Source organism: Scleropages formosus, chromosome 23 (genome assembly GCF_900964775.1).
Source record: "Scleropages formosus chromosome 23, fSclFor1.1, whole genome shotgun sequence".
NCBI lineage: Eukaryota > Metazoa > Chordata > Actinopteri > Osteoglossiformes > Osteoglossidae > Scleropages > Scleropages formosus.
The window spans coordinates 146,345-172,611 of NC_041828.1; the positions used below are offsets into that span (position 1 = coordinate 146,345).

General features: G+C 52.0%; 1 protein-coding gene across 1 annotated transcript; it reads left to right on the forward strand.

The window, feature by feature from the left end:
- The first annotated feature begins 2,478 nt into the window (after nt 1-2,478).
- hivep1 (HIVEP zinc finger 1) lies at nt 2,479-25,303 on the forward strand. The gene is made up of 9 exons (XM_029248138.1): nt 2,479-2,581; nt 4,228-4,357; nt 13,915-13,968; nt 14,961-20,836; nt 20,935-21,071; nt 21,155-21,330; nt 21,969-22,070; nt 23,122-23,519; nt 23,700-25,303. Exons 2-9 carry the CDS (start codon nt 4,318-4,320, stop codon nt 24,780-24,782), a joined length of 7,866 nt encoding a protein of 2,621 aa, XP_029103971.1. The 5' UTR covers nt 2,479-2,581; nt 4,228-4,317; the 3' UTR covers nt 24,783-25,303.
- The last annotated feature ends 964 nt before the right edge of the window (nt 25,304-26,267 follow it).

The following is a 26,267-nucleotide window of genomic DNA, read 5'->3' on the forward strand; positions in this document are numbered from 1 at the left end:
TGGAGGGTTTAGAGAGACAGGAAGGCCAAGGAAGGCCCCTGTCCCTGTGCTGGATCCCCGGCCTCCAGGTGACAGCAGCTCTTATTTTTACAACTGAGGTGTTTGATTCATGCTGGAGCGGCAGCGTTCAGCTCCCACGTCCAAATCCCACCGAGCGCAGCCGGATGAGGTGTCTTGACGCCATCCCAACGCACAAAAGGCATACAATCACACACCTCTACCAGTGGCGCGTGGCACCCCCCACTCTGTGGGCGGAGAGAAGCTGTGGCTTTATGTAACAGACAGACAGCGTGTCTGACGCCGGGCTCCACATGCACCAGCGAATGAGGCCTGTGTAGGTGTGCCCTTTGAATTATTTATCTGCAGCTTCTCCACCAAAGTCCCAGTCTCTATTTTCACAGGCAATCATTCACCGACGGAGGCTCCATCCATCCATCCATCCATCCTGGGAGACGCATCTCGCAACAGGATACAAATCCAGCAATAAAATAGGCTGCAAAGGTCACATCCTCTGACCTCAGATGTGTGTCATCTGTCACAGGAACCTCATTCACACATCTGACGCCCACCTAAAGTAACCCCCACACACACACACACACACACACACACACACACACACACAGAACTGCTTGTCCCAGACGGGGTCGTGGGGAGCCGGAGCCTAAGCCGGTAACACAGGGCGCAAGGCTGGAGGGGGAGGGGACACACCCAGGACGCGTTGCCAGTCCATCGCAAGGCACCCCAAGCGGGACTCGAACCCCAGACCCACCGGAGAGCAGGACTCCGTCCAACCCACTGCACCACCGCGCCCCCTAAAGTAACCAGATACATGCAAATGACATGGCACATTATTCACGGCATTTAAACCACAATGCACAGGGCTTGTATTACATCTGTGCACCAGATCTGTGTTGGTGCCCGAGCACACGGACTAGGCAAGTCGCTCACAATCATTAGAGGCTTGTTAATAAACACTGAATGTGTGCATGACAGAAATAACCTGACCTTCTTTCACTAGGTGATGTGTCAGAGCTACACAAATATGCTCTTAGTCATATGGAGAGACGTGAAGGCTGCCCACAAATAGCAGAGCTGCATCTCTGCGAGTCGTGAGGAGGCAGGTGGCTGGAGTCCAGCTCGGAGCCCCAGTTTACCACACGGTAGCGGCACGATACAGCACAGCGTGTACCACAGTGCTCTAACGGGTCTGTGTGTTTCGCCCGCTCAAGTTCACGTCGCCGGCCTGCTCGCTTCGCATCACCGTTCTCGCCCGTTACTGCCGAGTTACGTGCAAAAATCAGGGCCCCTTTCGAACTCCGGCTGTGCAAAATTTGCCCAGTTCACTTCGCTCGGCCAGACAACAGCCGCGTCGGGCACTTTTGGTGGAGCCCAGAGCATCTCCAGCGTGTTCAGGCATGGAGGCGTGGAGAAGCGCAGAGCTCCAGTGTGGAAAGCAAAACGCGTCGCTCCGTCGTTCCTGTGCCTTGCGCTGATCTAGCGCATGTTTGTAACCCGGTGCCGGACGGCCATTTCTCAGAGCCGCACTCCAGAAGCGCAGGCCCCTCTACCTGCTCCTGCTACGGGTGCGAATGTGGAAAAGGGAAGGTGCGCGGGTTTGCAGAGAATCAAACGATGCACCTGTGCTTTGTTCACTGTACTGCAGATCTACTCCCACTATGCTTCCATCGATCAGAGGATTGATTTGATTGATACTACTTTCTATTTCTCCCAGTGCCACTGGCTGCGCACATTAAATTCTTATGTGTATCAGTGCCACTGACTCCTGTCCCCTTACTCTGCTAGTAATATCAGTTTAAAAGCTGCGCCACGTGACTCAATATTTCTTGCTACTAAATGCCCGGCGCATGGTGTTGCCGGAGCTCATTGCCAGGTCGCTGCCGGTGATGTCATTCATTGTCCTGGCAGTGGACGCGCTGATGCTCAGCTTCTGTGGCACCGTGGCAGGAGGGGAGACCCCGCGCTGCCGGAAACCCGACGACACCGCTGACTCAAAGGCCAAGTGCACAGTCCGACAGCCTTTATTCACATTCATTTCTTTCCGTTTTCGGCGCTGCGTGTTTCTCCCGCTGCCTGGGCGAACGGAGTCCTGCACGGAAGCGCGGCTCGCGAAGCCGCGCGAGGGAAATCCCAGACGGCGGAGGGCCGCAGCGCAAGCCGACCGCGAGGAACCTCCGGGAACTCCGTCGGTCCTCCGAGGGGGACGACGAGGAACGACGGGCGCTGCGGCGCTGCTTCTCAACTGGCACCGGCAGCGTTCGCGGGCCTCAGTTCTGCAGCATATGTGCGCGCTGTAACAGCCGCTCGCGCGTTTACCGCTCATTTTAAGAAGCAGGCGCCTCAGCCGTTTCTTTTCAAGCTGTCTTCGAACGCAGCTTTCGGCCGTTTCCGTTCTTCGCACGCCCCCCTCAATGCGGCCCCTCGGCCGAGGGGCGGGCCGGGACACCCGCTGACGTCACTGGCCTCCAATTTCCTGCAATAGGGTGAGAAGAGCGCGAGGAGTGCGAGAAAACAGAGCCGTCCGCGCTTACCTCGGACGCCAGAGCGCCTCGCAGCGCGGCCTGTAAGTACGAGTGTCCAGGGGGTGCGAACGTGTGGACGCGGGGCCACAAAGGGCGCTCTTAGTACTCTTTCTTTGGGCTGTTCGGGGCTCGCTACGCTAGCCGTTAGCCGTTAGCTAGCCGTGTGACAGCGCTCTCTGTCTGTGACGGGGCTCTGCCGTAACCGTCCGCGGAGCTCAGCTCAGCGCTGCTGCTGTGTGTGTGTGTGTACGCGTGTGTGTGTGTGTACGCGTGTGTACGCGCGAGCGAGCGGACACAGGACGTGCGGGGCGCTTATTCAACCGCAACCCCGTGCACCCCCTGCACCGCCCGAGCCGTGTCTCCCTCTGTGGAAGCCCGCGGAGGCCCCTTCCTCCCTTGCTCCCCTCTTCCTCCTCCCTTCCTCTCTTGTCATTCATGGAAGCTGCGTGATTCGCCCGACTGGGAAGCGCCTGTGCGCGTCGCGAGGCGAAGGGGGTTTTCCCTGGCCCCGCCCCCGGTTCCTCCCACCGAATCCTCCCTTGGACTCCGCCCGCGACCCCGCCCCCCGCTGGCGCGCGCTCCAGGTGACCGGCGCTGCGAAACGGCGCGGGTTACGGTGAGCGACGCGAAGGACAGAGAGAAGGACGCGAAGGGATACGGGAAGGAATCGGGTTCGAGCCGCACAGCGCCGCGCGGAGCCTCGCGCCCTTAGAGAAGTAAGGCGTGCGCTGTTCGCTGTTTCTCTGGCAGCCCGCAGTCGCGCACCGTCGCTCGCGCGGCTCCATGCCATGGCTACTCTGGGGTCCGTCCCCGTCCCCGTTTCGCTTCGTCGCGGGTTCATGCGCGTTCCCGGGGGCAGGGGACACACGTACGCACCCTGCGTTGGGAAGGCGCGCGCTGACGGGAGACGTGCGTGTGCCAGCCCGCGTGCCATTGTCCTCCGAGCCTACGTGCGCGCGCCAGTTTGCACCGGTGCACCTCCACAATGCGGTGATGTCATCGCCATAGCGCACATGGACTACCGCAAGGGGGGCTTTCTGTAGGGGTCCGTCGTCGCCGTCGTCATCGTCATCAATATCAATGTCATCATCATCATGTCTCATCAGACATACAGAGCAGCAAGAGGATGAGCGCCCGGGCCTGGAGGAGGTGATGGGGTGAAGAGATGAAGTGATGCTGAGATGATGTAATGATGCTGCCAACGGGCCCTCAGATGTGGCTATTGATGAAGTGGCATCTTCTGTCCTCCCTCACGTCAGGGGAGACCTGATTGGTACCGAGGTTCTCCAGGTGGAGCAGCTGCAGGAGGAATGAGGGTCACATGCGAACCCATCTGTGCCACCTTCTTCATAGGTGTGAAGGGCCTCCTGGTGTTTCTGTAGCTCCCGTGACTGACATCTCCGTGTGCAAGGTGGGAGTGAAGAGACTGACAAGTCTGACGTGAGCCTCTCTGTCGCAGCCCCCATGGGGCACGGTTCAACGAGACGCTTGTGTGAGGTCTCGCTTAGCCACGTTGTCCACCGTGCTCCGGGCTGGCTGCTGCCGCTGACCTCCCCGCCTTGCACCACAGGGGATCTCTTTTGGCCCGTGTGTGATGAAATCACCCTCATTTTAATTTCCAAGCCATGAAGTACCGCAGGTGAGCTCCTGTTGTCGATTTGCATGTGATGCCTGTGTCCTGTTGCAGGTGAGTGGACGCTGTCCTCCCGGGCACTGCTGCCCTCTGCTCCCACCTGCTGACAGTGCCCAGCCATGAAGGTGTGAGGGGGAAGAGAAGATGCCGCGGACGAAGCAGAACCACCCCAAGAACTTGAAAGGTCTGCTCGCCCTCGACTCGGAGAAGGGGGTCTGAAACCAGCTTCCCGGTTGCGCGCTGTGATTTGTCGCCCGGGGTCAGGGAGGTTCCTGACCTTGGACCTGACAACACGGTTTGACAAAAATGCGGTTCAAAAAAAATACTGCTGCATAACTCTCCGTTTCGTGTCCCGGTGCGCTGTGTGCATGCATGCGTGCGCGCACACGTGTGCGAGGGTCAATAGTCACTATTAGTGCCAGCTCATGGCACTCCTCTGCAGCTCTGCACAATTTATAGAGACTGACACCACTCCGAGGTCAGCCCAGGATTCGACAGAGCACTTCCTGGCAGGGTCATGCACCTGTGCGTCCGTCCCATGACCCTGCTTCATATCAAGTCTTTTCTCCCTTAGTTAAAAGACTGATATGACCTGGCAGGGGTGGTGCTCGGCTAGTGGCTGGCATTTTCCTTCCTGTCTGCAGATCTGCATCTTCGCTACGCTCCCTGCTGCCAGTGAAGGGTTAACAGGGCTGCTAGGGTTCGACACATCTGATACAGCCAAACCGGTATTTCCTCAAATGAGCATTTATGCATCCAGTGCGGTTGGCGCCAAGGCAACTGCTCCGCCCGCGACACCACCAGCCACATTTTAGCAACGGTTGCTACAACAGAAGGCTTGAGAGTGCACCCACAACATCTGGAGTGGGGGGTGGGGGGTCTGGGCTTATGTGTTCTGTTATGCCTGTGAATGGATGGAGATGCCCTGCAGGGGGCGCTGCGGGTCGGTGTGGAAAATTATGTTTCAGCAGAAGGGGCCCCTCTGTGTTGGTCTTGAACATGTGGGGGGGCCACATCGCTGAGAGTAGGGAACGGCCTTTACTATGGTGTAGTACCCTACTGTACAGTGTCTACTAGCTTCCCGGTGGGGCAAGGGGGCTGCCGAGAGGACCGCTGTTTTTGTGGCGACAGAACCCAGTTTTACACCAGTTCCCAGAGTTTCTCTCAGAGCCATGCAGCAGTGTGTGTATCATGACACTAGTGTATTGTGTGCACCTGTCCAGTGTATGCCTTAATATTCAATGCAGAAGTTTCTGGAAGGGATACGGAGCACAATGGCAGAGTCAGCGCTGTGCTGAAGAGTGAGGTTACCACTTTCTCTTTCTCCACTGCTCTTCAAACACTACATGAGCATCTGACAGTGTGAGTCCCATCTATGTGTGTTTGTGTCTGCATCTTACCATTGCCGTCAGCAACGGGGTAACAGTGCTACTGCTGCTGGTGCTGATGATCAGACATGGTCCTCATTCTCAGGTTGGCCTCTCAGATGCCTGATGGCCCACAGGAACATGTAGGAGTGAGCAAGTGTGTGTGTGTGTGTGTGTGTGTGTGTGTGTGTGTGTGTGTGTGTGTGTGTGTGTGTGTGTGTGTGTGTGTGCTCGCATTGGTATGCTGTCTCTGAGCAACAAATGCACCGTGGCACCACCACTTCCTGTGTGAGAGGTCGGTGTCTCTCTCTCTCTCTCTCTCTCTCTCTCTCTCTCTCTCTCACACACACAGAGTCACAGAGGTCCTGTCCGCTCGTTGCTGAGCCAGCAGTGTGTGTTAGGGACAAAACTGAACCACAAACGGGAACAGAAGCACAGCAGCTTCATACGGCATCAGTGTGTGGTTCAGTTCTGTGTTCCTGCAGCGTGTACACCACTATCAGGACCACAGAGCACACGTGTGTGTGCGTGCATGTGCGTGCGTGCGTGCGCGCGCGTGTCTGTCTGTCTGTCTGTCTGTCTGTGGGGGCAGGGATGAGGACAGGGGGAGAGGGGTGGGGGCACTCCTGCTGGCATCGTCTCCTCCTCTTGCATAACATGTGGGCTGTCTCTTCCTCTGGCTGTCGTTGCCATGGAGACGAGGCGGGGGTGGATTCTGGGGCTGAGCTTGTGGGCTGGCGGCCTGTCATACACCTGTGTGTTTATAGCTTTGGAAACGCACAAAGGGACGAAGGGACGGCACCGAGTGGTGAGGGTCAGCCCTGTGCTGGGGAATAATGAAATTCACATAGGTCCTGTGTGTGTGTGTGTGTGTGTGTGTGTGTGTGTGTGTGTGTGTGTGTGTGTGTGTGTGTGTGAGAGCAAGCGTGTGTGTGAGAGACAGTGGGTTTGTGATTCCTGCCCCCGCCCGTGTTTGTGTCTTACCTCAGAAGACACCCTTGCAGCTCCACATTCAGACAGCGCTGGTGTGTGGGTGCGCGTGTGTGGTGCGTGCATGCGCGGTGCTGGGGCGCGTGGGAAGCTTGGCGGCTTCGCTGCGCTCGCAGTCACTTGTATAGTCAGTTCCTCGGAGGGACTTGTTGCAAGCGCGAGGGACGCCGTGTGGAGCCAGCGCTCACTCCTGGGGGGCAGGTACCGTGTGGATGGGTCACAGGAGGGGCCACCGGGGTGGGGCTCTAATCCGCTTCCTGTTTGTGTTTCTGCTCTGCGCTTGTTTGGCTGAGCCTCACAGTCAGCTTACTGTAAGGAAGTACTTCTGGCTCAAACTCTGTTTGAGAGTGTGTGTGTTTGTGTCTTGCTGGCTGTCTTTCTTTGTGTGTGTGTGTGTGTGCGCACACAGCGCTCAACCTTGTCAGTGCGTGCCTGACGGACAGGTTGGCGGCACGATGCTCCTCTTGCAGGTGGGACTCTCACCTGACAGAAGTGTATTTGTTCCTGGTTCGGAACCACAGCCCCCATGGGGTAACCGCAGATGCCCTGCAGACGCCCTCTGCTCCGGCACTCTCTGCTACCGTAGGTCCTTGCGGCGACCCGAGGCTGGCGAGGTGCGCAGTCCGAGCTTCCCGCTCCGTGGGACTGCTGGGAGGTGTTGCGTAAGCGGGGCGCCGGGGTCCTCCCACCAGCCCCCCGCCCGTTCGCCCGCTCCGACTGAGGGTCGCGAGTGTGAGGGTCACTGTTACTGCTCCGCTCGGGTGTTCTCCGCGTTTGTAATGTGCATGTTTTTGATGGTTCGCACACGGCTGTGTTTCTATGAATATTAATTTGGAGCATAGCTCAGCTCTATGTTCACAGATCTGTGTGTGTGTGTTTTTTTTTTTTTTTTTTTTTTGGGTTCCTTTCTCAAAGACCCCATCGTATTCCATCTAAGACCCAGAGAGTTGCAGCTTCAATCTGCTCTTTGTCGTTTTACATTCATTTCGATCTCTTATCCTGGACTGAGACACCAGTGGTTCATCGTGGTACAAACAGTAGAGTGGCTAGTTTTTTTTTTTTTTTTTATATATATATATATATATATATATATATATATATATATATATATATAGAAAAATTCCGAACTTTGTCCACTTTATTTTTGTGAACTACCGTTGTCTTCTTTTAGAAATGTTAGAAAATAAATATCTGTAATCCAGCGTTTAGCCTCCGAGCCACAGGATGGCGGTAGAGAACACCAACAGAATAGTGGCGTGGAGCCGCCTACGTTCACCTCGCGTCCGCAGTGTTTACAGTTCCTGTCTGCTCTTTCGCAGCGTCCGTTACCGGTGGCATGTTCACGGCATCAGTCGACCCGGAAGTGCTATTGATAGGAGTTTGTGGAGATGTAATGTTTTTATTTTCGTTTATTTTAAATCAGCGTTAATGTTAATGCAGTTCACAGCAAATTAAAAATAAGCGTTACCTTTTGCTGATCGTGACTTATGGCAAAAGTGACTTAGGAGTTGCAAACGGTTACAAACAGCCCTTCGCGCCGCATTCGTTCGTAAGCCGAGGAGCCGCTTTACTGTTCTCTGTGTAAAAACTGGGTGCGTTAAGTTGTTTACACCTCTTTTTTTGAGAAAAAATTGGAAATGGAAGTGTCTGGAAAAAATGTTGGCGTCACGTTTCGACGTTTGTGCACCGGAGTTCGAGTGTTTCTCTGGCAACGCTATGTTTGAGCTGAGGGGGCTCTCATGTGTGACACCCCCCCAGTTTCTCTCTCTTACTTGGTGTGTGTGATGGCGCCCTGGCGATAGCGCACACTCTGCCTCAGTCCTGGTGTGAAGCGGAGTGTAGTAAAACTGTGGTACCAAACTGTGAGCTGTGTGGGCTGCCAGCGAGACGGGCATCTGTGTCCTCCTGCGCATGCTGCGTTGGAACCCCCTTCGGTAGGGGTGGCGGTGGCGGTGGCCCTGGCACTGTTCTGACCCCAGGGTGCTGTTCTCAAAGATCTGTACCCAGCCCCCCGGTAAAGACACCCTGGAGCCCCCAGGACAGCTGCTACATGTCGGGGGTTGTGTGCGGGACGGCGTATGTACGCGTGACGCTGGGCCGGTACTCGCAGCGTGTGCACAGCTGGCTGAGTCCGTGTCCCGCGTCCCTGCCGTGCCGCATGCAAATGCTGAGCGATGTCACTTAATCGTTCTGAGGAACGTATTTTTGACGGTGTCCCGCAGGGCGAGGCGAGCTGAGCTTCCTCTCGTTGCGGCCCCGTTCAGCTCAGATTCGCTCACGCGCTGTGTGTGTATGTCACCGCAGCGCGCAGCAGTGTGGCAGGAAGCAGCTGCTTAGCTGTCATTTTCAGAAGATCAGCGGTGGTGTGTTCCTCTGAAAAGTAGTGTCTTCTTTTTACTGGCAGAGCTGTAGACACACACGCACATAAGCGCACACAGGGAATGTGGTGTGACCTTTGGCCAGGCAGTCATGGGGTCTCAGCTGAGTCCAGTTCAACATTCAAAGGGTTCTTCCGTGGACATTATGGCTCTGTGTGTGTGTGTGTGTGTGTGTGTGTGTTTGCATAGATCCAGTGCCTGTCCCGATTAAGGTAACCGCTGCTGTACCTTTTGAAAGATCTACTTCGGGAAACATTCAGCTGTGTGTTGGATGTCCACAGCAGGGACAATACACACAAGCCGTTCTTTTGTGTGCACTTTGGTGTGTGTGGGTATTGACGTTTGGTCGCGCTCATTAATGACGTGTGTGTTTGTGCGCTCCGCGCTCTGTGTGGTCGCTTGCTGACCGTAGAAAAGGAAAACTTTCCCTGGCTTCTTTCAGGTCTCTACAGGCTAAGGCTCTTCTTAGCGTCGTGGGACCGTGCAGTGACCGCCCCACGACAACGGTCAGCGGAATGATTGCCAATGCCAGCTGACCACCAAGAGGGGGTCACTAATGCTTCGCGCTACAAGTAACTCGTTTAAATCTCCGGAGACCAATTTAAAAGGGACAACGAGAATGGGGTATGAGAAAGGTGACTGATACGAAGTAAAAGTACACTGTTTCGAGCGTTTGAGGAGAAGAGAACTAAGAGAACTTTTGACGGCAGAAAACGACCCAGAAAATCAAGTTTCTCCGCAGAGGTACCGTAGTGACCTCTTCTCTGTTACATGTACATGTTGCCGCCCAGCTCTGTTCTGCAGACTGTTGTGAAGACATCTGGGTGGCAGGTGGCGCACAGTTAAGCACCTAACAGGAATGTTGTTGGGTTGAGTCCCTTGTCTGTTGCTGCTACTAATAAAGTGAAGATGATCCTGTGGCTCACAGCCGCGGTGCCTGATGATGAGACAGAGTGTCCGTCAGCCCTGAGTGTGCAGTGTACGTTGAGGGGGTGGGGTGGAGGCAGGCAGGAAGGCATTCTGGGACCTTCCATTGGCATTATGAACATTCACTTGGAAAACACACAAACGCACAAGCAATCAAGATCAGAGTGACAAACACAGCAAGTGTCAGACACACTCAGTGTCTGTGTTTAGAAGCCTGTATGGGACCTGCTCCTCCCCCAGTGTGACACAGGAAATAGTGTGTACATTAGTCAGCACTTCCCAGTAGTGCATCCCTCCGCTCTTGGCGCTCAGCGTGTGGCTCAGACCTCCGCTGGGGGTGTTTTCGGGAAAGCTGCTGTCTGGACATGCCCCAAAGAGGATCTCCTCTGTGTGTGCGTGTGCGTGTGCATGTGTGCGTGTGTGGCAAACCTGGACTCATAGCTATAGTTTGGGGGAGCGCTCTCCAGGGAGAACTGCTTTTTTTCAGCATTACTCTTGCATTCTGGGAAAATGGCTCATTGCTTCAGCGTCAGCTCTCAAGGAAAGAGCAGCGAAGGCCAAACTCCCTTCCTAAATGGTACCGTTACAGTGTGGCGCACTGTGTTCCTGCGCGCACAAGTGGGCCAGCAGGTGGCGTAGTGGTTTAGTCCTTCTCCTTGTGCTCAGAAGGTCCAGGTCCAAGTAATCTGGATGTTTGCCGTCAATTAGTACGGGAAAAATTACCTTGCTGTATAAGTGTGTAAATTACTGTACGTGGCTTAGTTCGCAAACCTCAACTTGAAAGTCACCTTGGAGGAAAGAGTCAGATGAATGATGTAAGGTGGTTTGACCCTGTGACCTCAATGTCGGCACCTGCGCTGAGGGCAACGCCGTTGGTTCGGGACTCCTGCGCAAATGACTCATCCACGGTTTCTCAACTCTTCCAAGACCGCTCGGAGCCAGCTCATAGGGTGAGCTCCACGGCAACTTCCAGGCGGACGTGACGTGCGATCTCTTGGTTCACGTAAGGCTTTGAGCTGAGTTCACCACTCAGTCTTGAAAGAGTGCAGCTCACGAGGAGTACCAGCATCGTACAACAGAGCCCTAAATAAGGAATGTACCGCTGGCACGGGAAGGGGTCTTTTTGGAGAGCGTGCTTATGAGCGCCGCTCTGAGCAGTCTGCACCACGGAGGCCGTCGGAGGAACTCGGCATCCCAAAATCCACAGGGTTTTGCCTCCGTAAATGACCCATTTAGAGGGAGTTATAGTCAACTCGTGGTCACTGTCGGAGCCCCGTGGCATTCTGAGCTTCGGAACAGGTTTGGCGTAAGATAGAAGCGTTTGAACAGAAGGATACAGGTGTACATGGATATACCGAGGAAACAGTCATACAGTGACCTGGGTACATCTGTACTCTTGTAGGGTTTAAGTTCAAGGGTCTCATGCAAAGCTTGCAGTGTAGTAGTGAAACCTGCCCTGGAATAATGTGCTCAGCTTTGACCACAGAACATTACATTACATGTGTATTTGCATTTTTTCCACTTTTGTTCCTTTCTTAGACCCTTTTCTCCAAAGAGACGTGCGACTCGGACTAAACCAAAGTGCATCAACAGCAGATGAAGAGCTTTAGGTACAGACGCAGGGTTCTCGACACACGGCTTGTGTGTGTGTGATGCCACCATGTTGCTGGTTCACATCAATGAGGTGTCTGCCTATAGAAGTGACACTGAAATAGCAAATGCAAAATCATGGAAACACCTAGCAATATATTAATATGAAGTAGCTAATAAGGACTGGGGCCACCCTTTGTCTTCAGAACAGTTTCACTCCTTCTTGGAATGCTGTCAGATAATTCCTGAACTGTGTGTAGTGAGAAATTGCACCATTCTTCAAGAAGAAAATTCTCCAATTGTGGAGGACGAAGGAGGTGGACATTTCCTTTTCACCTTGCGCTCACCAGGACTGGAACTCCATAAAGGTGTAAGGAGGTTTAGATCTAGTGCTGGCGAGCAGGGGGCTGTGGAGGGTGTTGGACTTCATCCGGCCTGTGTGGGGACCTGATCATCCTGGAATACAGGAGCATCGTGAGGGAAGAGAGAGAGTGGTTTGCGCTACAGGGTGCACCTGCTCCTCACATTCCTTTATATGTTACATGACCGTACAGAGCAAGCGTCGCCCCTAATGACCCCCAGCAGATAACTGCCCAAACCACCGTGGATTATGGACCCCCCCACGCTGAACAGCTGACTGAAGGCACCTTTTGGCTTTCTGCAAATGTAAACCCATCCAGATGGAGGAAACGGGGTGAAAGACGACTCATCAGATCATAGTACTTTTTTCTCTTGCTCAGGGCTCCAGGTTTTGTGTGCTGGCCTTGGATATGAGCTATTTCTTAATGGCAGCCCTGACATAAATTCCAGCTGTGAGAAGAAGCTCACAGTGTGCAGTTCTTGTTCACGCTGTCTCACAGACGTGCTTGTTCACTTTGGCGTTTAGTGACTGTCCCGTCAAGTGTCTGTCTGCCCCTGTCGTTGAGCTTCCGCTTGCGACCACTGTTGCTCTTTGCCGATGCGCTTTATCATCATTATTATTATTATTATTATTATTATTATTATTATTATTATTTTTATTTTTTATAGAGCGCTCTTCTCACACAGTGACACAGAGCGCTTTAACACAGGCATACAGCAAGAAAAATTGATGCTCATTACTTTGGACGCTGTTCTTTGTGACATGTTCAATAGTTTTGCGGTTTTTGTGGCTGATGCACCTGTAATTTGGCCTGTTTTGGGCTCTTTAAGTTGCCTCGTGTACCTTTTGAAAGCTCTCGTATGGAAGTGCTCGTTGTCAGAGGTCTTTAACCGGGACACACACGCACTGCTAACTGGCCGACAGACTGTGAATGACCTTTTTGAATCTTCAAAATTTTCTCTCCATAAAAATGAAGAAATTTATAAAATAACGCTTTCAAATTTTGTAAATTCTAAGTGTTCTTTTAGAGGGCCATTCAGTGTTTTATGAGACCTGGGGCCCTATGCTGTTCTGTTCCAGAATGTTCCTCCACCTCTGGCCTCTTGGTGGTCCCACGCAGACAAGGTCCGAAATCAAAAGCACTGCGGTGCTTGGTTCTGGCTCCAATGTGGTGGAATGACCTCCCCCTCTCACTCGAAACTGCTGGATCCCTTTCTACATTTAAGAAGGGCTTTAAAACTCATCTCTGTTGGACTCGCTTCTGCCCGATCTCCTGTGTGCTTGATAAACGTGTACTACATTATGTGCTCGAAAAAGAAACCTGTATATAGAGCTACCCATGTAATGTACACTGGTTTGACTGTACCCTACAATCTCATGTCTGCATCCAAATTTCTCCCTCCATTGATGTCATGAACTCTGTATTTTTCTCTGAGATGTTTTTTTCCAAAGCGACATACTGTACATGTGCTACGTGAACAAATGCACATGGACAAAGGGGTCATCTAAATCATGGTTAATAATAATTCCTGTCAGGCTCTGGTCTTTTATTTGTTTTATATTTATTTGAGTAGTCCGACAACATCCTGCTTAGTTACATACCAAATTCAATTTATTGAAAAAATGAGTTAAATTAGAGCCGCTAACGTTGTTAATAGTTTGTAACATTCAAAAGCTTTGTTTGAAACAACTGTTCAACTACTGAAGTTACTTTTTTGGACCTGGTACTTGTTTTAAAAACTTTTACTCAAATATTTGAACAAGTACTTCATTTATTTATTTATTAATAGTAACAGTGCCATATGCACCATACTTCGCTACTCAACCCACCTCTGTTCAGGAACATTAAACCCTGAACTTTAAGTTGATAGAACCAGTTCAAGAACATAGGACTGGAGTAAGAGAATGGCTTGACTCTGTCAGGCAAGGTATGCAAGCAGAAGATGTACCCTCACTGTGACACAAACACACATAGCTGATCACATGCAGGTGTATAACCCTTGTGAGGCTTTAGGTGGCACTTCTCATCGTGAACATGTCCGCAGTGTGTCCCTCGTTACCTCCAGATGGCCCTGAAACTGTGCCTGTTACTCAGTACATGTTCTTAAACCTTTTTCTTGTTTCACAGATAAAATAGAAGAGGCACAGAAAGAACTTAAAGATCCCAGAATTGCCCAGAAAGGTAAGCAAGAAGATGGAAAAAAAAAGGTGGCAGGAAAGATGTCAATTCAGCCTGATTCTGTGGGATTTCAATACCTGCAGCAAGTGCGGCCCAGTTCTCTTGTGTCCCCTCATATATGGTTTTCTGGACCCCATAATGGCTCTTCACAAAATATGTGCTATGCTATAGATATTTGGCATGAAACCCTTTCTGTGCAACTTGTGGCCAAGCAGAACAAAATGTTTTGGTTTCAAAAACATGTTTTCATTCTATAGGCTTTTTTGTGCAATTCTCATTCTCGCTCTGGTGAGTGATGGGTGTCCAGAGCCCCTGTCCACAGGTTGATTACTGCTCCGAGGGGGTGTTTCTTCACCACAGCGCTAGTAAAGCACCTGGGAACAGGTGCGGGATTCTCTGTCAACTTTAACAACTGTCCACTTTTGGTAAAATAGGAACTGCTGTAACTGCCATAAGCCTGAGAGGGACTTGCCACCCAGTGGTGGTGTTGGAGCAGCAAGAAGCTACTAGACACCAAATGGAAGTTATAAAACTTGTCTCAAAATGCACTCCAGTGGCCTGAGCTCCTGCTCAATTACATCATCATGTCCTGATATGGGCACCCAGCATGCGTGCAGCGTGTTGCTGCAATAGGGATCATTAGTGCTAGTTGATCATTCAACTGTACTGCTTGACATTTGACCTCCTTGAGAGTCACACTTACTGTTTGTATCTGCAAGAGCTGAAGAAACATTATTTGTCAGTTCACTGAATCATTAAAACTGTTGATTGCTGGTGGACTCTGCTCAAAATAAAGTTGTTCCTTATGAAAACTTAATGTCACTTGACCGCTTAGATATCAGATTTCTCAAATTCTTTTAACCAGAATGTATATAATTACATAATGAGCAAAGATAACAGCAGTATTAAATGGAGTATAAAGTGGAGAAAGACATAGTCTCTGTGAATGATAGTGGTTTGTCTGGAGATGGGCACATTTTCCTTCTGTTTTGCAGGTATTGTTGAGAGAGGCTGCAGGCATGGAGAAATTAAGGGCTTGAAGCGGAAGAAGGTTATTGGGGAAAACCAGCTGAAGAAGGTTCCCAAGTCACCGGTGAAAAAGGCCCCAGAGACTAAGACTTGTGGAGCAGTGGCCCCTGGGACCTCGTGCCAAGAGGACACAGCCTGCTGTTCTTTCACAAGAGCTCCCTCCCCAAGTTCCCTCGGCTTCCCCGAGCGAAATGGGGACACGGATGGTGTTCCACAAGAACGCCACCGCCCCCCTGAGGGACAGCCAGTGACAAACGAGGTCACGGTGTCCCCCATTTGCAAGAGGCCAATGCAGACAGGAGTGTCTGTTGGCCAGCAGCAGTCTTTGCCCCTGCGTGATGCAGGCGAGGGCAGCGATGGTGGTATGGGAAGCTTTGGGATGAAAGGAGAATGGAATAGCCAGGCTGGTGCGGCATCCCCCTCGCACTCCAGTGCCTCGCTAGAGGTCTTGCTCAAGGCCATGGAATCAGACTTCAGCTCCTTAACTGAGAAGGAAACCTCCTTTTGTGTGACACCCTTCGGGAAGACGGGAGCAATTCCTGGAGCGCAGTCCACGGTACAAGGTGCTGCCGCCAAGCCAGCTGTCAGCTATGGAATTAACTCTCAGCCTGTTGTGATGCAGCCAGAGTTTTCTATGAGACGGCTGCGCTACCATAATCCCCAGACTACACAGGCGGTTGTGCAAGCTGCGGAACCAGCTACATCGCTGCAATACCGGCCTGTGGAAGTTACAACGGAGAGTAGCCAGCCAAACTCGCAAGTCACACTGCAGATGACCCACCATCGGGAGAAGCTTGGTGTTAAGCATCTGTACGGAATGATGCCAGCAACTTCCCTGCCTCACACACCAGTTCCCTCTGGCCACAAGGCTCTGCCTCAAAGTCAGCCGCTGGTCTACACCTGCCAGTCAGTCTCAGCCAGTGTTCCCAGTGCAGTTCAGGTCCCAGTTACACCAGGGTACAACCAAGTACAGATGGCAACTATTGTGAACCCAGGTATGGAGCCAATTTGCAATACTTCTGTTAAGGATCAGAAACCCAAGAAGCAAGGGAAATATGTGTGTGAGTATTGTAACCGGGCGTGTGCGAAACCCAGCGTGCTATTAAAACACAAACGGTCCCACACAGGGGAACGGCCCTACCCTTGTCTAACTTGCGACTTTTCCTTTAAAACAAAGAGTAACCTGTACAAGCATAAGAAGTCCCATGCACACGCCATCAAACTGGGGAAGGTGGCACAGCCTGACGCGGGGAGCAGGGCCTTGTCCCAGGAGTCCGACAAGGGTCTTAGTGCGCACTCGGATGTGGAAGAGAGTGCTGACAGTGATAAAGAAAGCGTAGCTGACTTGGACGCAGACTCATCGCAGAGCAGCAGTAGAGTTCTGTCCGAGAGCAGCTTGCAGAGCACGCATGATAGCCAAGGCGAGGTCGAGTTCCCTGTAGTTGCTGTAAACAATCAGGTGGCTTCGGAGCCTAAAGTGACAGCTGCTTTGCCAAAGGTTGTTGTCCATCCTGTGAATGTGTCCCCACTACGCGCCGACAGTCCCAGGGTTGTAGAGGGTACCTCAGATCTTGCCACAACCCAGAGGCAGAGGGATCTCCAGGCAGTGAACATGAGAGCTAACGTCATGACCCTGTCTTCCTTGAAGGAGGTGGACTGCGCAAGCCCACGGCAGGGAGCAGTAAGTGAAGATGAGGAGCAGCAATGCAAGTCACCTCCTGGTGGTGGGCATGCTCAGCTGCAAAGACAGCAGGCGACTGACTTCTCCCAGCAGCAGCAAGGCAAGTGTCTGCTGAGCCCCCGCAGTTTGGGGAGTACAGACTCTGGTTACTTCTCACGATCGGAAAGTGCAGACCAAGCAATGAGTCCTCCAAGCCCATTTGTCAAAATCACCCCACCAACAGACATGGAACAGACATCCAAAAACCTGCTCCACAGCCCTAGCACAGTGGTGTCGACTGTTATGCAGGCCACCAGCGAGAAACTCCCCACTATACAGGGACAGATGCGTCCACCTCTGGAGACTAAAGCGCTATCGCTTGAGGAACATATTTCAAAGTTGATTTCGGACAACGAAGCGGTAGTTGACGATAAACAGCTGGACAGTGTCAAGCCCAGGAGGACTTCTCTGTCCAGACGAGGAAGCATAGACTCCCCCAAGTCCTACATATTCAAGGATTCCTTTCAGTTTGACCTTAAACCAATGGGCAGGAGGTCAAGTTCCAGTTCTGACATACCAAAATCCCCATTTACGCCCACGGATAAATCTAAACAGGTATTCCTCCTGTCTGTCCCTTCTCAGTATCCATCTATGGACTGTTTACCAATAACGAGGAGTAACTCGATGCCTACAACACCTGGATTTTCCGCTCTTCCAATCAAGGCTGCACCTCAGCCCCACCCTCTGCGCATCTGTCAGTCGTTTGATGACAAAATCGCTCCTGCCAATGACGATGTGTTTACATCCACCCCTCCAACCCCCAACCCATCAGTGCATGCCCGCACCCTTGTAAGGCAGATTGCAATTGAAGATTCCTCTTCAGCTGAAGGACACGGGCTTTCCTCTGCCAGGTCCATGGATGAGGGCTACCATGGCTCTAATGTCTATGCTGATTCTCTGCAGAGAAGCAAGTCCTTTGAACAAGGTGCTGCACAGGAGAGAAATAAAAAGCCCCACCAAAACAAAGGCACCATGTATGAGTGCGAGACGTGTCGCAACCGATACAGAAAACTTGAAAATTTTGAAAATCACAAAAAGTTTTACTGCTCTGAGCTTCATGCGCCAAAAAGTAAGTCCATACCTGTCAGAGAGATGGATCCTGACCACAGTCTCCGGAGCATCCAACAGCCTCAAGTGTTTCACCAGAGGACAATAGGGGTATCAGGCTTAATGGAGCAGGTTTCAGCAGTCAGAAAAAGAAGGAAAATGAAAAGTGTAGGAGATGATGATGACCAGTCCCCAACAGACACCAGTCCTCCTTCTTCTGGAAGTTTTGATTCATCCCATATTTCCAAAGACATCCATAGTGGGCTCTTTTCTCAGCATCCTACTGTAGTGGATCTGCAGGCTACCGGCAGTTTGCCACAAATCCCCCACGTGCAACTGATAGCTAGAAGCACCGAAACATCAGATTCGAGACTTTCTCCTATCAGGGAGGCACAAATTAGTGTCAATAGTAAAGAGAGGGGAGACCTACAGAGGCAAGGCAGCGTTACATCTGTCATTCGACACACAAACTCTTTGAGTAGGCCTAATTCTTTCGAGACATCGGAATCAATTGATAAGTCTTCACCTGTTGATATTTTGGAAAGAGAAACCCAGAGTGTAACTAAAACCATAACTGAAAGCCACTCTGAGACAACACCTGTAAAGAACCTCTGCGTTAGTGTAGAAAAGCCTGTGACAGAGCAACATGGAGATTCCCTATCAGCACCACCAAAGAATGGCACTTCAGCACAGCGACTGGTACGACAAAACAATATCCAGGTGCCAGAAATTTTGGTAACAGAGGAACCTGACAGAGAACAAGACAGCCAAGGGCATGAGCCAGAAAAACATGTGGAAACATTCAGCTGGCCACAGAGGAGTGAAAGTCTCTCCAAGCTGCCCACTGAGAAGCTGCCCCCTAAAAAGAAGAGGATACGACTTGCTCAAATGGAGCATTCCTCTGGTGAGTCCAGTGTTGAGTCCACCTTGTCCTGTACCCTTAGCAGAGACAGTAGTTTGTCTCGTGGTTCCAGTGTATCTGCTTCTTTTGACAGGGATGACTTGTCCAGATCGGACAGTCCAGTGAGGGGAGGAGAATGTATTGGGAAATTGATAGACTTTCAGGGATTGCCTTTAGCTGCTAATACTCTCGGAGTTCCTGATTCGAGGGTAATGAGGCGAGCTGCATCAGAGCAGATCAGCTGCAGTCAACCCTCTGTGGAAATTACTACAGACTACCGCAGTAAATCTTTTGACTGTGGAACAGCATCACCCACCAGGTCCATGTCACCACTGGAGAATGTCTTACCAAAGAGTACACAAGCAGCCACAGGGGCCCAAGTGCCTCTCATTGAAAGGAGGAGGGGGCCCCTTGTTCGTCAAATGTCCTTAAAAATTGGACCAGAGAATCAGCAGCAAGTGGTTAAGCCGGCTATGGCTGTCCATAGGGTTCCATCTGCAAATGTAGTTCCTCCTCATCCTCAAAGGCCGGCCACCAGGCCCATTATTTCTCAGCCTCTTATTCCACACCAAGTTAGTCCTGTCGAAGCCCTTCAGCAATCCAGTGCACCCATAGTCCAGAGTATTAACTTGGGAAGCCAAACTCACCAACCCCCAATTTATGGTCTTCCACACCCCTGGCATCAGACCTCCAGGGTAACATGCCAAAGTATGCAACAGTCCTTAGTCCAGGATGTGCCAGGTATGTGGGATCCTCAGAGCAACTCTACTGACTCACAGGACAAGAAAATCTTTGTGCCCAAGTACCAGCTGAAGTACTCTGTCCTAAACGCAAGCCCAACATACTCTCTCCCAGGCACTCAGGCGATGCAGATCAGTCCGTCTGTCAACAGGGCTCCCGTGAACAGCGAGACTGTTGCTGTGTCAGAGCCAACAGATGGAGTTCAGAATGCATGTGCAACTCCACAGAATCAACAGACTGCTCATCTGCCAGCATCCATTGTGTTGCCCATGTGCCTTCCAGGCACTTCGGCCTCATACAGTTGGGCAGGTGTCACCCCTTTGCCACAGATCCTAGTTACCCACGAACAGTTAAGCACTTCCTCCACTGTAGCTTATCACAGTCACTCCTCTGCAGTACTCTCCACTGGCAGTGATGTCAACAGTCCTCCAGACAGGCCACCAGTCTCTACTAGTCCCCAATTACCCTGCAGCTTACCTGTAGAGAACGTGACCAATGAGAATAACATCCAACAAGTAACAAGACCAGATAGCTTGCATTACCCTCAGAAGGTGTCACCTATGGCCCTATATCCACAACAGGAGCCAGCAGCCTCCAGCAAGCGGATGTTGTCCCCCGCTAACAGCCTGGACATTGCAATGGAGAAGCACCAGAAACGAGTGAAGGATGAACATGGTGCTGCTTGCCTTACTGATGGCAGATCACTTACTTACTTAAACTCCAAGATGGTTGAAGTAACAAGGCAGCGAAAACTGATTTTAGTCAGACAGGTCTGCACCACCGAGCCAGCAGACAGCCCACTAGGTTCTGATGGTGGTCAGCAGGATCAAGAGAAACCAAAATCTGAGAAGACCCACACATTGGATTCTGAAAGATGTGACAGCTCAAAGATGATGGTTCCCGAAGCTGTAGAACCTGTTGCTGTAATCGAAGCCTCCAGAGAGGCAGCCTGTCCAGTGTCGACCTCTGCGTTGCACGTACCTCTGGGCCATGCTGCTACTTTGCCAGCAAAATCCCCACTGAAGTCACAAGGCATGTGTGAGGAGATGAAGTCCGTAGGCAAATCTCCCGTGAGATCAGTGGGCTTTCATGGACAAGTGAAACATGCCTCTTCAGTGTCAGTGGTCAATGCAAGAGATACCCATCGTCTGTCTTTTCCCAGCCTAAAAACTGCGACCACCTTCACTTGGTGTTACCTTATGAAGAGAAAGCCTCTCCACATTCCCCAGACGGATCAACGCATCTCTGCCTACTCCAGCTGGTCTGTCAGTACTAACAACCCAAACCCACTAGGCCTACCCACTAAGGTGGTGATGTCCTTATTTGACTCCAAACAAACGACTAAGAAAACCCTCTACACTCAGTCCGTAACAACAAGTGTGAAATCTGACATCTTGACATATTCCAGTAAGCTGAAGGACAGCATGCCCAAGGTAATTATAGTGCAAGTACACAAATTCCAGTCTTTGATGTCAGGACCTTGCTGCTTGCATAGCATCCTTAATGCAACTTAATTCAATGTTGCTCACAGGTCTTAATTCCTCAGACATCAAAATCTAAGGAGGCCACATGCAAAATGAAATCGGATGCCCAGTCCAGGACTGAGGCAGACAGAGAGTCATCCTCTTCCAAGACGGAGCCGAGACGGGTCAAGATATTTGACGGCGGGTATGATCAGTCGAACTTTCTCAGAGTACGATCACTGTTGTGCTGGTCTTGAGCTTAGGCAGCGGGCACTGTTTTTCGGACAGGTACAAGTCCAACGAGGAGTATGTGTATGTGCGTGGGCGGGGCAGAGGGAAGTACATCTGTGAGGAGTGCGGCATCCGCTGCAAAAAGCCCAGCATGCTGCGCAAGCACATCCGCACGCACAGTGATGTTCGACCATATCACTGTGCAGACTGCAACTTTTCCTTCAAGACCAAAGGTGAGCTCTCGCTCCATCCATTGAGGGTCGCCTGTAATGGTTTACTGCAAATTTATGAATCGAACCTGGCTGCGAATACTGGTCAGACATGCGAGGTCCATCTCGGGCACTCTAGTGCTTCTTTGTTTTGTGAGTCCCCTCAAATCTCACTCCTTGGCTTGGTTTAGATGTCTCTGAGGGGCCAGCTTAAACGTGTGAATGCACCGAGTTGGTTTTCTACGTTTCCGAGAAGTACGGCTTGAATCTCAAGAAGCGAGAGTGACTCATTAGCCCAACCTGTGAGGCCACATGGTGATGTGGAGGTTAGGCAAGGACAGAATACATCTGGTTTTTCAGAGGTTCATTTCCCCGATAATAGACACGCATTGGCTCGGATAGAGGCCAAATCTACACACAGGACCCTCCCGTAATGTTAGTTCTCAACCTGCATGTAGCGTACAGGTGCGACTTGCCTGTGCCAATGTGGAACCTGTACGTAGCACACTTGCTGAAATGAAAAGCCCAGGGCGAAGGAGCTGCAGTTCTCTAATAAATAGTCTGGTAGAGCTGGTCTTGTGAAGGCAGGTGCCCCTATTTAAGTGACACGTGGCCTGTTTCACCATGTGGAAAATACCCAAACTGGCCATTGTTCTCCACAGGGAACCTGACCAAGCACATGAAGTCCAAGGCCCACAGCAAGAAGTGCATGGAGATGGGCATGTCTGCGAGCCCAGCAGCGGACCCAGACACGGAGGACTCGGGTATGGATCCGGTTCAGAAGCTTGGCGGTGCACCGAAGGCTGAGACCTACTCTCTGTGGTCATTGCAATCTCGGTGGTCTCATTATAAACAGTGGGAGTGTTTCCTTCCCAAGGGCCCATCGTCAGCCTCTGAACCGTTTGAGGAAACCTGACCTCCCTCTGGGGGGTTATCTGGAGACAACACAACACATCAGTCTGTGTTCACAAACTACACACATTGTTCATGTAGTGGAAGTGGGGAAAGTGTGTTTTTTCCTTTAGCCAAGAGGACCGACAATCAGTGCACGTCGTAAGAGGTTTTATGGGACTGTCAGTGAAATGCTAGATTTGGGTTCTACACACTGGAGGAGGAGGAACGCAAACAACAGGCAGTGCAGTAGTGTGCAGCTGTGCGGGTCGATGTTTCGCTGCAGTCTAAGTGGCAGGGCTGGATGCGGCTCGCTCTCTTGCCGCCCCAGAGTGCACGTGGGCGGCTTGTGCAGCATTTGGAAAGAGGAAATTGCAGCTTCTAATATTAGTAGAGAAGTTGGAAGAGTTCTGAGCTCTCGGCAGCTACAGCCGTGTTCATTTCATCCTGTTCGTAGGCTGCTCCCGTGGGTGTATGTATGACACTTCCTGTGTCCACAGCCTCCGTCTCACGTCGTTATTGTTCCATTTTTTTCCTTTCTGCTTCATTCTGGTTTAGGTCTTTGCATGAGCAGGGTGAAGCCATTTATCCAGAGGCTCTTTGTATCAGTGAGCAAGGAGTCCAGCTTGTACCCGAAAAGGTTATTCTATCAGTAGCTGCATATTCTAACAACCAAATTCATGTTCGTTACATTTTCAAAGGTGCCACAGCAGAATCCCACAGAGCCTGGGAACGATGACTTTGTTTCTTTGACCTCTGCGCTTCCTGTTGCACAATCCACATCTCTCATGTTTAGAGCCCCACGTTGGAATTTGCTCAGCATTTTCACTAAAGCGGGAGAATTTTCAAACATTGCATGCTTTACATGGCAAAGGCATATCAGCAGAGATGGAGAGCATTGTCTTCTCTATACCTGGGTTCCAGGGGACCGTAGCCAGACAGGAGCAGAACATCCTGGATCTGAGGGGGAGGAGTCAGACGGACCTGAGGAGGAGGACAATGACGTAGAGGAGGACGATGAAGAAGACAGCCAAGCTGACTCCAGCCTTTCTGCCACGCCCTCTGTCTCTGCCAGTCCGCAGCATGTCCCAGCAGACGGCCCGCCCAGTGCCCTGTTGGCCCAGATGTCCCTGTCCTGCATCTCTCTCCCATCCAGCAGCCCCCCTCTACCTGCAGTCTCCACCAGCGACTGCCACACATCAGACACAGAGTCGGTGCCCATGATGAGTCCTGTCTCACCGTGCAGGCAGATGTCCATCGAATATCCGGACTCCGAGCTGCCCCTGAGCCCCCCAGGCCAGCTGGCGGCCAAGCCCAGCCAGGTGAGATGAGTGTGCCAGTGCTCTCTTTCACGCATCAGGCCATCAAATGAAAAGCAGGAAAGGATTATGCCGGAGGCAGTAGTCTAACCCTTCGGGGATAGGGTGGTTCTGTAGGCAGTGGTTTTCCCTCTTCCTTTTGGGCAAGATGCTCATGCCGTGGCATCCTCTCTCTCTTTGCAGGAGGTCTCATCTACCTCCCCCAAGCAGATGAGTGAAGTGGGTGTCCCAGTGGACCGCGGAACCCAGACCAGCCTCCCACCGTGCTCTGCCTACCTGCCCCCGGGCTCCCTCCACTTCTTGCCCCAGAGCCAGATCCCGGAGGGCGGGGCAGGCGCAGCTACGCACCTCTTCAGCCACCTGCCGCTGCATTCCCAGCAGCCGTCTCGCACCCCCTATAGCATGGTCCCCGTGGGTGGCATCCAGTTGGTGCCTAGTGGCCTCGCGGCATACTCCACCTTCGTGCCCGTGCAGGCCGGCCCGGTGCAGCTCACCATCCCTGCAGTGTCTGTTATCCATCGCAATAGCAGCCCTGTACCCACACCTGGCCCGAAGAGCCCCCCCCGGGTGGAGGCTGGCCCGGAGCCCGTCAGCGGTGGCGTCCTGCCCTGTTTGCCCTTGGGGCAGGTGGGTGTGGCTGGCCTGCAGACCCTCGCGGCGCCCCAGGCCGTACAGCCTTTGGGGGTGGAAGCGCTCACCCTCATGGGCCTGGCCAACGCGGGAATGCCCTCGACGCCGCTCCTTCCGCAGCCTGGCCTCGCCATCAACGCTGTGGGCCTACAGGTGCTGGCTGCCAGTCCTGCCCCTCAAGGTAGCCCGACTCCCCAGGCTCACCTACCCAGCCTGCAGATCCTCAACTTCACGCTGCCTGCCCTCATTCCCTCGCTAAGCCCCGTTCCGCCCGCCTCCAAAGCTGCGGGGCTCACAGAGACGTTGAGTGCCAGGCTTTGCCAGGGAGAGCCTGGCAGCACTACGGCGACACCCCCTGGCACTGCCGCAGTCCAGCAGGTCTCCCAGGAGGCCACTTGTGACACGCGGCTCAGCGGGAGGCCCTGTTGTGAGGACAGTGGCTCGGGGAATACCGCCGAGCCGTACGAGGAAAGGCCACCGCCGCCCTCCTGCCAGTTTCCAGATGCCCAGGAAAGAGGTGCGCAGAGAGCGCCATCGGGCCGAGCGAACACGCCAGGAACGGCCCGGCCAAAGGTCACCGTCCACTACAACGACGCTTCGAGCGACGATGAGGACAGACTGGTCATTGCCACCTGAAGCCTCGGTCAAACAGCTCATTTTTTCTCCAATGCTGGTCACTTTGTAGAACCTACAACACTCGGATGGTGAGAGTCTCCGCTCGTCCTTCTTAAGCGTATTTTCTCACATGTGCAATCATGAATGACAACGAAGACCAACGTTTTTACTTTTCTCACCTCCGGACATTGATTTTGTACATGTTGTATAGAAAATTGTGCCTTGTCTAGGGATCTGTATATAACTCAAACCCAGTAGTTGTGTTTGTTTAGAGAATATAGGTGTAAAAACAAAAAAAAAAGTGGTGGAGAAATATTTTGAAGTTTTATGTAATTGATGTATGGAAACCGTATATGTTGCACTGATAAATGTACATTTCTCTAGCTTTGGGGCAGTTCCAGAGTACAGATGTTGAAGTTCAAGCTATTTATTGTGTTCCATCTGCTGGTCGTGGTCCGGTCCACCGGTCTGTGCACAGCTGTAGCTTCACATTGTGCTATCTATCTATATCAGTAAAGCTTTGTTTACAAACATGCAATAATTATGCATTTGTGTGTGGTGTGTGTGTGTCTTTACTGTACACTTATCATAAAGACCATGCAAATTTTCCGCAACTGCATCAGCTCTCTGAAGGAACAGACCCCATAGACTGACAGCAAGGCTCTTCCAGTACAGTTATTGTTGAAAATAATACTCTTCATTCATGAAATCAACAGCTCACCACTGTTAAGGTGAGCTAGTAGAGCCCCCTGGAGGGAAGAGAGTGGAACTGCCACTACTGCGTGTCAATGGGTGGACTTGGGGGATGTTGCTAGGCAACCATGTCCCTCACACTGAGAAACTGGTTTGAAGATCATTTGCTAAGCGGTGCTGCAGTGCTGCAGCACTTTCTGTAAAATCCGTGTGTTGCGCCACGGGCTGTGGGCATGAGAAGAGCTCGGGTTCAAGAGCAGCTCTGAGTGTTGGCCCAGGGTTCCGCTGCTGAGCACATAATTGCTGCCAGAGGGCGGTGCCTGCCAAGAAGTGGCTGACCTCCTGCCCTTCGCAGCTGCTCCCTATGGGGCAAAGGGGGGGCAAGAAACAAGTCCTGTCTGTCATATTTGCCTTCCCATGTTTGCAAATGTTAGAGCTGTGAATTGGTTCCATGATTCATTCTAAGCAGCACCGCTGGGAGTGTGTGAGGAGCCGCATTCAGAGCACACACTTTGCTAATGCCAGAACCACGCCCCCCGCGGAGAAGACGGCGGCGTGTCGGCCTGTTGAGGCCACGTGGAGAGTAGCATGTGCTGCACCTACCGAGGTGCGTTTCGCTTCTCTTGCACATCATTACTGGAGCCTTTCTAATCGGGATTCCAGACTTGAACTGCTCCTCCACCGACTTGCACTGAAGTTAAAGTCCTTGAGACCAGTGACCCTCAAGTCAAGTTCGCTGTGGTTCCTTCCCAGATCTGGGGTATGTCGCACTATGAAATTCTTGCTTGCGTGTCTCCCGCTGACTGTAAAAGA